At 37.9% G+C, this 18,198-nt stretch overlaps 1 protein-coding gene across 5 annotated transcripts in view; it reads left to right on the top strand.

Annotated features, from left to right (window-relative positions):
- Positions 1-18,198, top strand: part of OCA2 (OCA2 melanosomal transmembrane protein) — a 204,993-nt gene that overhangs the window by 178,122 nt on the left and 8,673 nt on the right. For 4 of the 5 annotated variants that reach the window (XM_004938466.5, XM_025146634.3, XM_025146636.3 and 1 more), the window contains one exon: positions 4,033-4,627. The exons of the other annotated variant lie outside the window; for it this stretch is intronic. In XM_004938466.5, coding sequence (XP_004938523.1) covers positions 4,033-4,120 — 88 coding nt within the window. In that variant the 3' untranslated portion in view covers positions 4,121-4,627. Of the gene's footprint in view, positions 1-4,032; positions 4,628-18,198 lie in introns of those variants that run through there. 5 annotated transcript variants of the gene reach the window in all.

Below are 18,198 nucleotides of genomic sequence, written 5' to 3' on the forward strand. Positions count from 1 at the left end.
CTTTACAGAGTTTTGCTTTGTACATTCCAAATTCTCATTTTAATTTGTCAAGAACATGCTGAATTCTGCTCTCCACAGAGTCTGACATCTCTCCTGCACTGGGGTGATTTGCAAGCTTTTCACTACTGGATCACTAAGTTATTAATAAGCAAAACTTTGTCCAAGACAAATCCTTGGGGCTGCTGCTTGAAATGTTCCTAGTATATCACACTGAACTAACATCTGCTTGTGTGTATTTAAGCAGTATGATTTCGTTTAGATTGCAGGTTTGCATATAAACTTCTGGTAGGTGGAAATGGAGGTAGAAGTGGGGGAAATGCTAGGTCCTGTTTCCCTTCCTCTCTGCAGCAGTGAAAAGGTAGTGCAGTGTCCCTGAGCTGGCTGCAGAGATTCAAGGAGAACCTTCTGCACCATGCAGGGCGTGTGTATCTCCCTGTCTGCAACAGCCACAAGGGATGAAAAAGCTGCCCAGTGCAGGATGTGTCTGCCCTCTTCCCTTAATTGGTGTATAGAAATGTCACACCAGATGTCCTGCCTTTACAAGATCTTGTAAAAATGTATTTTCATGACAAAGATGCTGATTCATGTTTCTTACTAACATGAAGTATTAGTTGAGAGGGAGATTTTAGGACTGCCAAGCCTTACTGATTGTTTCTCCTGGCCAGGAACAACAACAACAGACGTGTTGCTTTCACATTTCAAGGTGAATGACCATTGGTTGGAAAGTAAATTTTACATTGTTTAAAATGTGCTTTTACATTTGATGTTACTAAAGACAGTGTGGGTACCTAAGCATTATGTTGTATGTAGCCTCAGACAGGAGCTGTCTCTTCCCTTGAGGTAGAGCAATAGCACAACTGGGCACTGATCCGACACGGGTAATCGACTATCTCTGCAGTAACTAATGTTCATGGAGTGAGCTTCATCTCCTCTCTCCCTGGCACAAATTCCACATAGAATTCGATCCAATTACATTTGTGCTCAGGCTAGTGGTCCTGAGATTTGGGCCTCAAGTTGAGAGGAAATTGTCCATGCCGTGAGAGTAATGGTTTTGTAGCTGGGCTCTATGCAACCATCCATGCTAAATGAGGTGAGGTACCTCCTCAGGCTGCGTGCGGCTCCGACTGCAAGTTCGGCTTCTGCTGTGAGGGTAGGGGCACATTTACAGCTTCTGCATGTCTGTATGAAGTCCTGTGTAATCCATCCATTGTCTTGTATGGACACTCTTCATGCTAGATCTCTTCTCCTTTTAATTGCTGAGAAACTGTTAAATCTCTTTGGACTCTTCCCTCCCCTCACAAGTCTTCACAAAGCCAGTATGTTGCCATTCATTGCTGAGCTGCTGTGTGTTCCCCAGGGAGGTTTGTTAGGTTGTATTAGTACAGATTAGGATCTGTGCTATCCTCACTTCTCTCAGTACCAGTTCTTTGCTTGCTAACTGTGAGGTCAATAAAACTCTGTTTTCTGTCAAATAACAACCTGTTTTCTTGTGAGAGTTGTAGCAGTCTCCACCAGCCTGTCATGTGGATTCAGCTGCAGGGAGCGTTCATGAAATATACTGAAGGATGTGGGAGGATTTTATAGTCATGCTATTTTATTCTTACAGCCATTACTGTCTTTTTTTTTTTTTTGCCCTATCTGGATATTTTTATGGAAATGAGATTAAGGAGGACTGGAAATCAAACGCGCTCAGATGACGGAGGAAAGATTCAGAGCAATTGGCTAGCCCTTAAATTCATTTATTTGTTTTTGTTCTAAAATAGTTCCAATGTAAGTAGCTTTATCTCTTCTGTTTTGCAATGTTACTAGTTTGATCATAGTTTGAGTACTGAATGAAAACAATAATGTTACAGATCTGAATAATTACTCTTTTTTTCAAGTAAAGTTGGTCAAAAGCAAGGATCTAAATAGTCAGACTTTAAAAGAACACTTGCAGCATAGTTACACACGTTCATCTGAAAAAAATAAAGAAATGAGCACTTTGAAATATATTTCAGACTTCTGAGGAAATATTTGAATGCTATGAAAATCCATTGAGCCTTTTTAACAGTTCTACACAGCTTTCACTACTTGAACACACCCAGTCCTTCTCTCTCCTCCTCTCCTTTTCTGCTTTCCCAATTCCATATACCAGCTTAACATTAATATTTTTGAAGCTAGAATACCAAAAATAGTGCCTGTTACCAGAATGTCAGGAGAGTTTGGCACACCAGGTCCTAAATCCCAGAGAAATGGGGGAGAAAACCACCTGAACTGGGCATTGGAACTGTCTTTCTGGGGCAGGAAATGCATGTTCATGGACACGGGCCAATGACAGTCTTTTCAGGGGGATGTCATGGAGTCAGAAATAAGATGATCTGTTAGCCCTGACAGTCTTGTCCCTTAAACATTTTCAACCTAGCTGGTGTTTCCCTTTTTTTTTTTTTCTTTGGTTTACCTCTATTTCTAACAGTACATTTCAGTTTCATTTTGATAGTGAGTCAAGAACAGCTAGCGCTGTGGGAGAGCCTGTTCTTCACTAAGTAATTCCAGCATTTGCTTCAGAAAGTTTGATTTGTACTGATTTCCTAATTGTTCAGTCAGCTTTATAGGCTACGACTGATTTTTTTTTTTTGTCTGGTTTGGGGGGCAGGGTTCCTGGGTGTGACCCGGGTTCCTGGGATGAATGCCATTATCAGTAACTTAAACCTATGACAATGAGTTCCTTTATTCTGTTGGTCACATCTATGTCTCCTTCAGTCAGTTTTTCAGCAAAACAGCAATAAAGTAGATCTGACTCTTGAATATCACAATGTTTAGAGCAACATTGAAGCTGAGGTAGGAGGAGATAGAAGGGGTAGACTACAGTGAGACACTGAGGTATTCTCATTTTCTGTAATTTTCTCCTACAGTGAGGACGTGTTGGAGAGATTAAATGTCCCAAGAGGTCTCTTTTAGCTGTACTTTCCTAAAATAAGGTGTTATTCATGCACTTAAGCTCAGAAAATGGTGTCTTCCTATCATCGATAAATGGGCTCCTGGAACCTTCTCAAAGGCTCCGAGCAAGCAAAAGCACAACTAATATACGCATATGTAATAAGTAGGTCTTACTTCAAGAAAGAGAATAAATCAAAGGCTGCACTTCAGATAACACTACCATGCTTTGAAGAGGTTTATGGAAAATCTTGTCTGGACTTGACAAAAGAAATTACATAAGAAGTATCCTTTGTCACATGATCATTTCTCACCAAAGTTCTCCTCATGATTTTAGTAACATAAAACAAATGGGTGTGATCACAACAGTGGCTCTTCATAGTCCTCCAGTGCCACAAAACAACATTTTTAAGGTCCAGACAACTCACTCCCTTCTTTTCACGGATGTAGAAGACCTACAGATCTAGCAGAGTAAGAATCAGCAAACCCTATACCATCCTTTCTGGTTGTCCATCTCTGCTGTCAGTGTTTGTCTATCTAAAGAAAGCTGTAAAATATAATGGGTGTGGTCTGAAAAGCTTAATCTGTGATGTAAAGCAAAGAGCTGTTTTTAACAGAACAGCATTGTTTTAGTGCTTTTACAACTGTCTGGGTTTTATTTCCAACAATTTGTTAATGTTCAGCTCTTGATTCAAAACTTAATGAGAAGAACAGAAGAGAAATACTACCTTTATGTGACTGCAGCTCAGAAGGTAAACAATTCAAGGAGTTTGAGCCATAGATTAAGTTAGAAATTAGAATTTCTACTCTAGTAGATATCCTAGGGCTGCTCATCTAATCTGAGGTGATGCTGGATGATCTATCCCAATGTTGCATAACTTCTAAGAATGGTTATTTTTACCTGTGAGACAAAGTAAATTGGAAGTGATGCATTGAAATCAGTGAAATTACATTGATTTCAACCACATCTCTCTTAAATAGGCTGGAAGTAGAAAAGTAAGGTTGAGTATTAGACTCCCTGTCATAATCTGACAATATATCCATGCTTTTGGCATTGCTATATGCTATATTATTATTAATATTATTATTATTGATCTTTCTTTTATTTTATTGTTTCAGGTTAGGTTTCCCCATGATGATTGTGTCCTGTACCATCGGGATGTGCTATCTTCTTGTTGCTCATGTTGTAGTAGGTTGGAATTCATAATAATTTACACTTTCAAGACTCAAAGAAGCTTTCTGTTTCATTTGATTCGTATAACAGAACACTAAGAATATATAAAAGGAGAAAGGTGTGTGAAACTCCCACATATGGTATCAACCCAAATGATTGTAAGTGTCAGGTTTGGTCATTCTAACCTTCTGTTCTGTGAACAATTTGCAGAACAAGACATTCCAAATTAAAGAATCCATATAGATAATTATGTAATTTATCATGCAGATGAAAAAGCACCACTGTGAGGGAATAGATTGTGCCTGAAAGTTTATATTGACACAATCCAAATGTAGTCACAGATGAAAAACTCATTCCCAATCGGAGATGTTCATTAATTTCTTATAGAGCTTCATTTATCTTTGTCAATGTATTTAGCTGTTTGTATTGAAGTAACTAATATTCAAGCTATAATAATAGACGGTTAAGCAGACGGTCTGTACACTATGGAAGATGTATCATTATCTATGTTTTAAAATAAACTCAACTCCTGAAAATGTACTATGGAAGAAATTATTGTTTTGGATCTGGGATTGCATTCTATGGAAGCATTGTTTTTTATATTAAAGCTCCTAATCAGTATTAAGCTGCTTTATTTTATTTTTATTTTTTCCTTAAAGTAATCAAATGCTTCTCTCCTTAGCAAAGTACAGACATAAAGGGTGATAAAGCACTGGGCATCTTCCATTTAATTATTAAGTTGCTTCTGTAATAGAGTACTCTAAGTCTTTAGATAGGTTAATACACTATATGGAAGAATGAGATCATACTTGGCTTTGATTTCCTTCTCTCTGATGATAACTTATTAAACTATATATATTGTTTTGTATAATTGGATGCCAGAACAGGTCAAACTTCTCATTATGAATATTAAGTTCTGTGAGGAATTCAAGGTTTCAGTCCAGCTTCCAATACCTTTGTGGGAATGGTCTTAGTTAGTGGCAGTTGTGCTTTATCTTGAGTCTGGGAAATTGGCATCCTGATGAGTGCAACTCAGGTGAACAGGGCTGAATTAGAAGCCAGTTGGAATGAGTAAATATGGCTTTTACTATGTTTAGCCTTTGATAAAACTTGCTAAGTGAGAGAGAAGCTCTCTCTCTCTCCCACAGAGGATGTGAAGATAATCATCCCATTTCACTCATACCCAGATTTTATACCTTATCTAGATAATTTTTGTAAAGCTGCAATACAATATTAAGACAGTAAGCAAAAGGAGCCATGGCACCATTTGAAGAAAGACTGGCTCCCATACCTATGTATTAAAAAACAAAACAAATACACCCCCCCCCCCAAAAAAAAAAAAAAAACAAAACAAAAAACCCAACCAATGAACCAACTAAAATAAACCCCAAAGCAGAGGAAAAAAAACAATCCTGAAAAACATCCAAATCAAAATGAAAAGATGATGAACAAAAGACCCTAAAGATCGTTCCTTCAGGCAATGTCTGAAGTTGAATTTGTCCTGTTTATATGCTGTGTTTTTTTTTTTTTTTTTTTTTTTTTGAGAGTGGTTTACTCTACAATAATTAGTGTTGTGCTGCAATTAAAGAAACATTAACATTAATCAGCTTAACATTGATTCCTGGTTAAAAATAATTACAAAAATTTTATAGTTCTCAACATCTTTCACTATGGAACAATCTTGGTACAGGCACTTTTTGTGCATGAGCTACTGTGTTAGGCCCTGAAGAATGCAAAATCAGGAGTCTGCTTAAACACATTTGTTCTTATCTGCCTTTATTATTTTATTTTGCTTTTTTTCCACCCACCAGATTTAGAGCTCTATTTCTTTTTCTATTCCAGTAAAACTCTCAGCATGTAGGAGTATAAAAATGGGACTATGGTTCCACAGCACAACTTACAAATTTGTTTTATTGTTCTTTTTAAAGGGTAAAAAAAAAAGCCCTCAAAACAACCCCCTCCCAAAACCTAATCCTTCTCCTAGAGCTCTGAAACCCTCTTGCCAACCTTAAGCTGCATCATGCTAATAAAGTGATCACATTTGTCGACATTAAAATGCACATCTGCATTTACAGTTTGCTGGAAGGAGAAAGATAGGAGTGTAGCAATTCATTTCCACTCGCTCTTCTTAGCCAATGCTCTGAAGCACTTCAGTGGAAGGGAGATTTTGCTAGCTTCAGAAATGATACATCAATGGGATTCAAATGAGATTTCCTTTCTGTTTTATTACTTATCCTGTCAAGAGAAGGCAAGTAGTGCACAAGGAGTACAAAATCATATTGACCATGCTTTTAGTCAACTAAATGTAAGGCTAAAGTCATTCTGCTTCTAGGAATTTTCTATTATGGTATAATGTTTTCCAGAGGATTTCCTTCAGATCAATTGGCTTTCCTTCCCTAAACCTTTGTTGCTTCATTTGCACAGAGAAGAGCTTGAGAAAAGCTCATTTGACAAAGGAAATGGTAATAAGAAGATAAAGTTGTTTGCACAAGGCTTTATGTGACTGTAATCTAATGTTCTATTACCAGAGAAATAACAGTGATAAACATGTTTTTGTGGCCTCTTGTTGTTGTTTCTCACATTAGCTGACAATCTGCTAAAATGAAAATTATCCAGGTACTTCAGATCACTTCAGGGTAATGAAGTATATTTTTCACCGACTTCCATTACAGTTATCAACATAATCTGCACATTAGAAGGGCACAAGTTAGAGTGACTACAGCCCTGTAGAAAATAGTGCATAGGATCCTGTAGAAATGGAGTGAATTTGAAGAGTGGGTGGAATTAATTCTTGCAGTGAAATTCTCTCTAAAAGGTTGAGTAAAATATTAGTTAAATAATAAATTATGTAAAAATCTATCAAACTTAGCAGCTTTGGGGCTGATTTCAGAAGACTGAATTCTCACTGACATCCTTTTGGGCTTACTTTGTGGTTTTTGTTGTAAGCTGTAAATACAAATGTTTGCCTGCTTGAGATGTATTTCCCCTCTGTGAATGGTATCAAATGCAGTAAGGCAGAGATATATGAATTATATCATTACATGGGAATGTAAGCAAAGCCTTCTTTTAATTAAAAGAACTATCTCATCTTCAGTAGGGCAAATACTGAAAGCAAGGAAAGAAGCAGGAACATGCTAGAGATTCACCAAATAGTGACCAAACTAGTAAAGAAGAGTGTAAGAGTGGTCCATGCAATCCAGCATGTCTCCAACAGAGACACATAGTGTATGCCTGTGAAGAACCCAGGTGTATTGTAAACATAAAATCCTACTTTCCCCAAATACAGTCCCAGGTTTCAGAGGTTTCTGTGACTCAGAAGCTTCTTCAATGTGTGGTAGCATGTCTATACTGAATTGCACCTAATGGATGCTCCTACCACAAATTTTACCGGCACACTGTTGAACCTGTGTAAATTTAACATCTACCTCAAAGAGTTTCATAGATACATTGTGGGGAAAATATTCCAGCTGTTTCTTTTAAATTTGCTCCATGCTGATCTAATTTCTAAGCCACTTCTCCCCCAACACCTTTCCTGAGTCTTCTGTTTGGGAAGATATAGTAAATACTCAACCCCTCCTACCTTTTTCCAAATCACAATTGTATCGATCAATTTCAAGTCTGGAGATCAGTCTGTTTGCTCATTTCTTCCTTGGAAATGCTCTCCTATCTTTGTTTATGGCTTCTTGCGTCACTTAGCTTCTTTGAGTCTAAAGGGTCAGATATAAACATAACCAAGACACAAATGCCTGCTGATTTACTCTGCTTTTCTATTATTTCCTAAGAATTGTTGAGATCTGATTCAATAATTGGACTGTTGCTGACAAGTAAACCAAGGATATATTTTTATGGAAGAGTTTCTTATAATTACATGCTACATTTCCTGAGTGATAATTACTAGCTCTCATTGTTTAATGTGTAAAATTAGGGTTATTTTTTGTTCCTGCTCTTACATTACTTTACAACTGTCCAGTGTGAATGTCATTAGCCATTTTTTTTCACAGTCACTTGCTCTTGTAAGGGTTTTCTATAATTCTCCACTGTTACCATCTTTGCTACCCTGAATAACTCACAAACTTTCATGTTTAACCTTTTACCTCAAGTGCTAGGTCATTTACAGGTATGTTGATCATCTCAAAGCCAGTCCAACTCCCCCTAGAACTTCGTGAATGAATCATACCCCTTATTTCACAGTAGCTTAATTTCCTTAGGAGCTGTTGGACTCACTATGGCTAACCTTTGTCTTATCATAGATCAAATCAAAATTTGTTTAAAAATTGAAAATATTTTCCAATATTGCAGAGTGAGTTTTGAGGCTATCTTGCTACTGGATATTGCTGAGGTGTGATTGAAAAAATATCACTCATTTATGTGATGATTTAGAAGAAAGCATTTGTCTTGAAAAAAATGTGTAATTTATTCTTCAGGGAACTCTTTTATATCTGTAAAAGGAGATTTGCCTTGTCGAACAGGCTGTTCCACAACTGCTCATAAGAGCTAATTTTAGACTATACTAAATCTTCTTGTACCATGTTCTGGTCCATGAAAGAAGTTCTGGTTTTCTTAGCAGAAATTAAAATAAACTGTGTAATTTCTAAGAAGCCAAAATTTGAAGGTACAATTGGAAATGAAAATTGTGTGATCACCCAGAAAAGGAAGGGTCCCATTTGAGAACTCAAATGTTACTTGCAAAATATTTTTAACAGCTCTTCAGACAATTTGTACTGCATACTTCATCCAGTGAATCAGAATAATTTTATACTTAATATATAGGAATAGATGCAAAAAGAAAAGGCTTCAATTTCCTGTTGCGTTGCTAGATTTCTGTGTAACTTTTCATAGTCATTTGATTTGTTTCTATCTTTGTTTCCTGATTTTACCCAGCATTCTGATGTGCTTTAAAAATTTACATTTCTGTAGGGATGCTGTGGGCTTTGTAGGAAAAAAATACTGTTGATCAAAATAGCAGAGCATTGGAGTTATCTGCAAACATCTTCTATTTTAAAAGCACTAATAAAAAATACGGAAAAATATCAGCATAACAGCTATTGATGGTTACGTCCTACATTAACCCCCATTAAAAAGAATTCATAGTTTCCAAATGACAGAAAATCAATGGCACCTGAAATAGACACAAAATAAAAATGCTAAGCCTGAGCTTCCATGTTTGTTGTAATGGGATGCTAAGAAAATGATTGGGAATCAAGCCAGAAAATATAATGAAATAGCTCAAGCATTAAATTAATACTTCTGAATTCACAATAGGAAATTCTAGCAATTCAGAGTAAGTGCTAACCACCTCATACAAAGTTAGCACATGAAAATCTGAGTGATTTATTAAGGGCAACAGGAAATCAACAGGTGTTGGAGTTTTACTGAGGGGAGGATTTAAATCTTCGTCCATGGATGTTCTAGAGAGACAGGACCATGAGAAGAAATCTTTTCTTGCATATTGCTTATTAGTGGAAAATATTATAGGATTGGCAATATCCTAGTGCTACTTAAAATAATAAGCAACAAGGGTTTTTATACCATGTTTAAAGTTGATTGCATGATGCTTTTCTTTTTTTCAGATTGCTATTGCCACTTGACAGGCAGCAACGATTTATTAGCTGCTTTTTCAATTAGTGCTTTGCCTAATGAATCAGTAATGCAAAGAAAGCCTGTTCAAGATGTGGTCTTTGCCATCACTACTGTTATCCTGGCTGAAGTAAAAGGCTCACTGCTATTTTTAAGAAAATCAATACACTTTGGCTTGTCCGTAATGTAAGGGCTGCCCTAATTGTACAAGCCAATATGAAGAAGGGAGATGCAGAGTGTGTAAACAAGAAGTACAGTCAGTGAGGATACACACATTTTTCTCTTTTTTCCTTCTTACCAGGTCTTCCCATTTCTTCTCCAATTAATTGCCCATCAGATATTTTCCTCCCTATAGACATCTGCTGTTTTAAACCTGCAGTCTTCATTTCTTGTTTCACACTCTGTTCCTCTAGTCCAGCAGTTGAAAACAAAGCCCCGACTTGTTTGCTTTGTCTCCAGCCCATTTCTCCAGGTGATCTGTGCCTACTCATGCTCAATGATGTTAAGAGGGGAAAATAATTGTTACGTAACAAACAGTGAAAGGATAACATGGAAGAAGTTCAGATCTTCCTAACTTTCCTCCTGTCAGTCGTGTGCATATTGTAGTACAGTCTGCTTTAACTTAATCCTGCTATTTAATTTATTTATCCATTGCACTTTCTTACCTGTAATCTCTCATGTACATTTTATGTGTTGGTCACAAAAAGAGTGACAGACTGTCATTTGAAATTAAAAACCCCAGCAAGTGTGACAGTGCTGCTGCTCATGAGGATAAATTGAAAAGGCCTCAGTTTGACTCAGGAGTCTTAATGCTCCGGGATGCTTTTTTTCTCATTGTTTTTCCTGCATTCATTTTTGAGCTCAGACAGCTACAAATTATAACTAGTGAATTCGATTAGGATCCCAGAATTCTCGAGAAAAGAAAATCTGCAAAGTACAATATCTATTTTGGGTTTGTTTTATACATACGGTGTAGCTTACTTGCTGCTTGAAGATGTATCAAGATTTGTGCTATTAGTTTGATTATAACATATAGGTAATTTGATTCAGAACTGGATGTTTAGTCGTGGTTAAAGCTGTGGATAAGTGTAATCTATTTCATACATGCTCTGTCTTAAAGGCGTGTGCATTTCTGCAGTCAAAGATCAGTCTGTGGTTCCAGGACACGTCTGACTAATTTAAGGTCTGGTTGGAAGATATGTTTTGGGGTTAATATAGGCATGGAATCTTACATCTGAGCTAAATGGTGCTCTGATTCCCCTTTGCTTTTAATTCCAGCGGCTCTGGATCCAAGCAGTGTGATTTGACTGGCCAAAATAGATGACATGAATATATTTTTCTGAATTTTCACTGTGTGAACATGAAGAAAAATATGAATATGAGACTGAAGACAAATATGAATAACATACTGAAGTGTTTGATTTTACCAGCTGAAGTCAGTGTGTTGCCTGAGTGTTATTTGGTTGAGCTCAAAGGCCTCTGTTAACTACTCTATACTATAAAAGATGTGCACAGTGATTGCCAGCAAGAGTTCAACACAATCCATTGGCATTATGGGCACAGTTTTCAGTGTTTACAGTAATTAAGGCCATTTAATGCTTCTTTTTTTATTAGGCACATGATTGAGGAGAGAGGAATATTAACACTTCATTATATGGTTGGTCCTTTCTGTTGGAAAGCTCTTGTGCTCTCATGTGTCAGAGACAGATTTGTCAGAGACTGACATGTTGTCATGGACATAGCTTGAGGTGTCCTATACAAAAAATCTGAGCTGACTGCATCATAAGCCTTTGAAAAATCTTACCAGCTTCTTACTATGGCAGCTAAAGTCCCTGAGAGGGTGTGTGCAATGTGTGTGCTGCATCCAGGAATTACTGGAAGCTGAGGAAGCTTCTCACCTGAGAATTCACTACCTTGACTTTCTGAAGTGCTGATTAGCTTCAGTCACAAATTGCAAACTTCAAATTAACAAACAGCTTTACTCTTAAACTCTATCTTGCCATCTATCCTGTTGAAGGGTTCTTGTGATAATAAGCTGAGTGACGTTTATAGGACACTCCAAGGATGTCGGTGAGGAAATCTGTAATTCTGGTTTGAAAAAAAGGTCTCAAATGGCATTCAGTGAGTGTGATTAATGTGTGACTACATTGGCAGCTGATGTAAAGCAGCGCAGCAAAGAAAGATTCCTAACACTTATCAAATAAAGATGACTGTGTTTTTGTGAAAAAAAAAATCATGTCATACTGAAAGTGAAAACTGTGTGACAAAGTAAACGAACAAACAAGCTGTCCTAAATGTAAAACTTTTGATTTAGAATATACTTCATTCACAGTATTTGATAATTATTTCATGTTACTTTATGCAAAAAAAATGCTTTCTATGGGGCAGATTTTCAGATTTGATACAATGCTGGTAAGATTTGGAAATTTGCTTTAAAACAAGGACTTAAAATTATTTTTTTTCAGTGAGTGTTCTGCAAAATTAATATTCTACAATTTCAACTTAGTTTGGACATATTTTTGTACCTTTTTACAAACATATGCATTTCATTTAGTAAATATTTATAGTTTTCGTATCTAATTTCCCGGAAGTGTTTTCTTATACTCTAATGAATTAAATAAGTGGGTATTTTTATTTTTATTTATTTATTTGATTAATTTTTATAAAAGATTTCTCAAATTTCATTTGACCGTTCTACACTGGAACAAATTTAATGAACCCTTTGAAGCATTTTCATGTAATATATATAGATAAGCAACTTATACTTGTTGCGTAAACGAACATTGATAGAATTTGAAGACAAGCAGTCCAGATTTGGAGAACACATTAATAAAAGTTACATACCTGAGCTTAGGTTTGTTATTCCATGATTAACAGCTAAAACAATGTCCCATATACCACCTTTTTAATAGATGATTGCATGTATTCTCTTTGTATAGTGTTGCCTGCAACATTCCTTGTATTTCAGGTATATGGGTTGTGTTTCCTGTTGAAAGGAGTGTGCCCTTGTGGCCAAGAAGGCCAATTGAGATCCTGGGGTGCATGAAAAAGAGTGTGGCCAGCAGGTCAAGGGAGGTTATCTTCCCCCTCTACTCTGCCCTGGTGAGGGCACAGTTAGAATACTGTGTCCAGTTCTGGACTCTGCTGTTCAAAAGACAGGGATCTCCTAGAAGAAGTCCAGCAGAGGGCCACAGAGATGATAAGGGGCCTGGAGCACCTCCCATACGAGAAAAGGCTGAGAGAGCTGGGACTCCTCAGCCTGAAGAAGACTGAGACAGGATCCTATCAATGCTTATACATATCTAAAGGATGGATGTTAAGTGGATGGGGCCAAATTCTTTTCCATGCTGCTTGGTGACAGAGCAATTGGCAGTGGGCACAAACCAGAACACAGGAAGTTCCATCTGAACATGGGGAAGAACTTCTTTACTGTGAGAGTGACAGCATTAGAACAGAATGCCCAGGGAGGCCATGGAGCTTCCTTCTCTGAAGATATTAAAGACCTGCTTGGATGCTTTCCTGTATGACCTGCTGAAGGGAGCTTGCTTTAGCAGGGGGTTGGACTAGACCATATCCAGAGGTCTCTTTCAACCACTACAATTCCATGATTAGTGAAGATACCAGATAGAAGTGGACCTCCTGCAAAGATCAAGCATATTCTTAAAGCATATATTCTTCTGAGGAAGGCCTTAATTCAATAGAACAGTTTTATTTATGAGATGTGTAAGTGCAATTTTTTTAAAAAAGAAAACATCTGGACTGTTGAATTGTGAAACACTTGCTTAATTACTTTCCTGAAGTGAGGCTTAGATTGCATATTTAAGATTATCTTGATACAGTTTTTTTTTAACCTTCAGCACTTGGAAAAGGGGGATGAGTCTGTCACTGTAAATGTATGCCATCTAATTACACTGTTTGTACATGCAAACCTGAATTTTGAGGGTCATGAAATAATGTGTCGCCAAATTACAAGCCTTTAATCAAATAAACCTATCTGACACAAGAAATAAAGAGAACATCCTTATCTCTTTGTAGAGGACCCTTCACAATTCTTCAGAAATCCATGGGCCTAGCGACATGAGCACTGTGTGTGAGCAAAAATTCAGGGTGTCTGGGAAAGTATGATTTCTCCAGAAAAGCACAGCTGAGGAGAACAGGTTGCTTGAGGCTGACAGTATTCTTATTATATTAATAGGTTCTGTGCTAAAACAGAATATGCATTAAAGTCCTGAATTTTGTAAACAAGCTATCAACAACACTTTTTATGTATTCACATTACATTTTGTCTTATTATTCTTAGTAAAATTGATGACAACTTGCATTACATTTGATTGTGGAGTGATAAACATGTCCCAGTGACAGAAGATAAAGGAATTCATACAGTTTTCTTCTCTATAAAACTGAACAAAGTATCTTGCATGCCATTTAGTTCTTCAGTGTGTTTAATAGGAAGACATCTCATAATTGCAGAAGGTAAAGAATACTAAAGGCATTGTGTCTCATTACAATTCAGAGAATGATAGAAGAAAATGGCAAAATGTTTGATGCAGCAGATGGGAAATTTATATTCAATTTGAAGTCTCTGTGTGATTTAACAGGATATTTGGAGTCAGACCTGTTCTCTTCTCAGCAGTTCTAATTAACCAGAGCCTAGTGGATAGTTATGAGCTTTTCACTTCTGTTGGTTTTACTGTTGTTATAATGGGGAGATGAATTAAAGCTGCTTCAAGCAACACAACTGTGACGTTTGCTTAAGTAACTGAGGGATGACTGAGCTCAGGGGTGGCAATGAAAGGAGAGAGGACATCCTCGGCCTTACTTATGAACAGAACAAGTCCCTGAGCTGGAGCTACTGATTCAGACATCAGAAATGTTTGGATCCACATCTGGATGGACTTTGCAACTCCCCCGTGTATGACATCTAGTTTGGGACACTGCTGTGGATTCTTTCAGGCTGCAGTGGAGCTAGAAATAAGATTTTGCTGTTGGTGTGCTCAGGAACAAGTTCTAACTGATATCATGAAAATAACCCCTTAATGCCTCCACCCCCGAACTATCCTGAGGGTCACAGATCCCAGTGGCTTCTGATAGCAGCTTAATTTCACACTGAGTTTTGTGTAACTTTATGGTTTGTCATCCTCCACTGACAGCTCAAAATAACTGCTAAGTACTGCCAGGGGGATCATCACAGAACCAAAAGCAAAAGGCAGGAAACATGAAAAAAGATCCCCAGAGAAGAATGATGCAAGAAAAACACACACACAAAAAAATCCTTGCCTGCACAACTGCCCTTCCTAGGAAGAAATGTTTTCAATCCCTTGGCCTGCTGGAAAGATTTGCTCTTTCTTGCTGGTGTACTCACAGAAACTGTAAGAAGTGGGATGAGACTTCATGTCTCTAAGCCACTGCCAAATAATAGCATCTCTTACAGGAACTACTTGTGCCATGACTGTTGTGGAAGGGAGTGGGTAAACAAAGTACTGTCAAAAAGCCTGCAGGTTACACTAATAATTATATAGCAGTGAGCTCAGAAGAACCTCATGAGGTTCAACAAATCCAAATGCAGTGTCTTGCACCTGGGTCATGGCAACCCACAGTACCAGTACAAGCTGGATTATGTAAGGATGGAGCAGAATCCTGCCTAAAAGAATATGGGGGTACTGGTGAGTGGCAAGCCGAATATTGGCCAGCAATGTGCCCTCACAGCCCAGAAAGCCAATAACATTCTGGGCTGCATCAAAGAAGTGTGGTCAGAAGGTCAAGGGAGGTGATCCTGCCCCTCTACTTTGCGCTGATGAGACCTCACCTGGAGTACTGCATCCAGATGAGGAGTCTTCAGTACAGAAGAGACATGGACCTGTTGGAACGCGTCCAGAGGAGGGCCACAAAATGATCCAAGGAGTGAAACACCTCTCCTAGGAGGACAGGCTAAGAGAGCTGGGGCTGTTCAGCTGGAGAAGAGAAGGCTCCAGGGAGACCTGAGAGCAGCATTTTGGTATATAAAGGGTACCTCTAAGAAAGAAGGGGACAGGCTCTTTAGCAGGGTCTGTTGTGGTAGGATAAGGGGAAAAGGTTTCAAACTAAAAGAGAGGAGATTTGGATTGGATATAAAGAAGAAGGTTTTTTTTTTTTATTATAAGGGTGGTGAAGCACTGTCATGGGTTGCCCATGGAGGTGGTGAACACCCTGTCCCTGGAGACACTTGAGGTCAGAGGACAGGGCTCTGAGCAACCTGATCTAGCTGTGGGTGTTCCTGTTTGTTGCAGAGGAGTTGGACTAGATGATCTTTAAGGGACCCTTCCAACTCAAACAGTTATATAACTCTATGATTCTGTGTCCCCATCCCTGTCCAACTGCTGACAGGTCAGATGTTAGACGGGTTTTATTTCTGATTTTTTGTAGAAGTAAAAGGCTGTATGAAGGAGAAGATAATCTAATAAAATTCCTTGACACCCATAAAACCTCATGAAGAATTCACTCTTTTTTTGTATGCATCTTGGGATGGGTCAGTGTAACGGTACATGAAATCAAGGAACCGTCAAGGAAAAGAGATTCCTGTGGTAAAAGGATGGTTCATACCTTTGACTGTCTCAAGTCTGAAAGTAAGCCCAGAAAGTGTGGTGCAAATACTTTGAGTTGGAAAAATACTTTCGAGACAGATCTCCAGCATACACAGAATTTACTTCCTGTGAAGATGTGCTCACCCTGTCCAGCCTGTCCTTTTGTTCCCCATAGCCTTGCTTATGCAACAGCTACCAATGTCAGTTGTGATGGCTGCATTCTGCATAGGGAGATAACCACCAGTGGCAGTCATGTAGGATGTGTCTGGTTGTGATGGCTGCTTCTGCTCAAAGTGAATTCTTGGGAAACATAATAACACAATAGCCAATGTCTAATTAGAGCAGCGTGTACACCTAATCACAGCACTTTTCAGTGTCCAACTGCAGCCAAATTCTGAAGAATGTCCAACTCATGCCAACACATAGTGTTTGGCAACTCTACCTGTAACAGGAGAGTTGGAACTAAATTAACTTTGAGGTCCCTTCCAACCTAAACCGTCCCATGATTCTATGATTCAGGGTCACACGCGGTCCAGAGGATTCAGGTTGGGCATGCCTGTTCTATCTAATAAATATTCAAGTTTACCTTGTCATTTCAAATCTTACTAAGTTGCTGTCTCTTTTTTATGATTAAACTGAGTTAAATCCCTTATTTACATCAATTAATATATTGCTGCTTCTCTCTCATGATTGACATGTATAATTCTATCCATATGAGCACCTCAGTGACACTCTTTGTTTAGCAGATGTTTTGCTCTCTATTAATTCTAATCCTGACTCTTCTGACCAAAATAGAGCTTTTTTCTCAGTATAACTTTATGTCATGAGCTTTTAAACCTTTTTCGGTTAAGTACCTGAGGCTCTGAAGTGGTCCTGTGGAAAATTTCAGGCAAATGCTCATTTTCAAGAAGTTTTTGATTCCTCTTGTTTATTTCTGAGGAGAAACAGCCCTCCCAAATCTTCAAACAATTATTCACCTCTATAGTATAAAAGAGTGCTTCTTTAATGACTTAGTCTTTTAAACAAATAGCTTTGAAAATATTGTAGATTTGTGTCAGTGTTAAATGAAACCATACTTAGAAATCTAAGCCAGCAAGAGGAATCAAAATTTAATTTATTTTCTGCAAACCTACTAGTTCTTCCAGTGAGATACACAGGTCAGGACACTGACATAAAGTGACAGACTGTACATACATATAGAGGCAACTAGAATGAGAGGCTACAGAAAATCAACACTCAAAGGTCTGCCTGAAGGTTACCTTCTGTCGTACCTGGTGGTAACACTTTTGTGACTGAATGCAGACAGACAAGCTTGTGTTTTCTGCACAGAGAAACCTTGTCTGGAAAATCCAGTGTACCTGTATTATGAAGTATCATATCTGTTTTTCTGAAGAAAGAAGAACGAGTACATCTGAAGCAGCTCATGTTCAGTAGTCTAATGGAGACATGGAGACAAAAAGCTGCCCCTCCATCACTATCTTTTTCTCTAATAACGATTATCTTACCTATTACTGTGTCAACATACACTTAGCTATGTTCTGAATGAGTTTAACTCCACTGATTATATATCAGTATGGAAATTTCTGTAATGTAAGTAGGTCTCTGGTTCTGTTGGACTGGTTTTATTAATAGATAATGTATTGAGATGGAGCCCTGTTGCCTTTAAGACTGATCAGCGGTGCCTCTCACCTAGATCCGTGCATCAAGATCTCCTCTGTGCTGATGCACTTGCTCACAGAATTAAAATGGATGATCTATATTCACTTGGTATGAAGCTGAACGTAGTAATTACAGCAACTCCAACTCTGCTTTGCTCTGGTTTATTAGATGTGTTAAACTGATATAAAATCCCTTTTAGACATGAATACACAGTAAAAGAAGACCAATTAATTAGAACTTGGATTAACTGAACATCACTGTTCAATGAAGTGGTCCCTGCTGGTATGTACATAGAAACCCTTAACCCTCCAGAGG

This window comes from Gallus gallus, chromosome 1 (genome assembly GCF_016699485.2).
Source record: "Gallus gallus isolate bGalGal1 chromosome 1, bGalGal1.mat.broiler.GRCg7b, whole genome shotgun sequence".
Taxonomy (NCBI): Eukaryota; Metazoa; Chordata; class Aves; order Galliformes; family Phasianidae; genus Gallus; species Gallus gallus.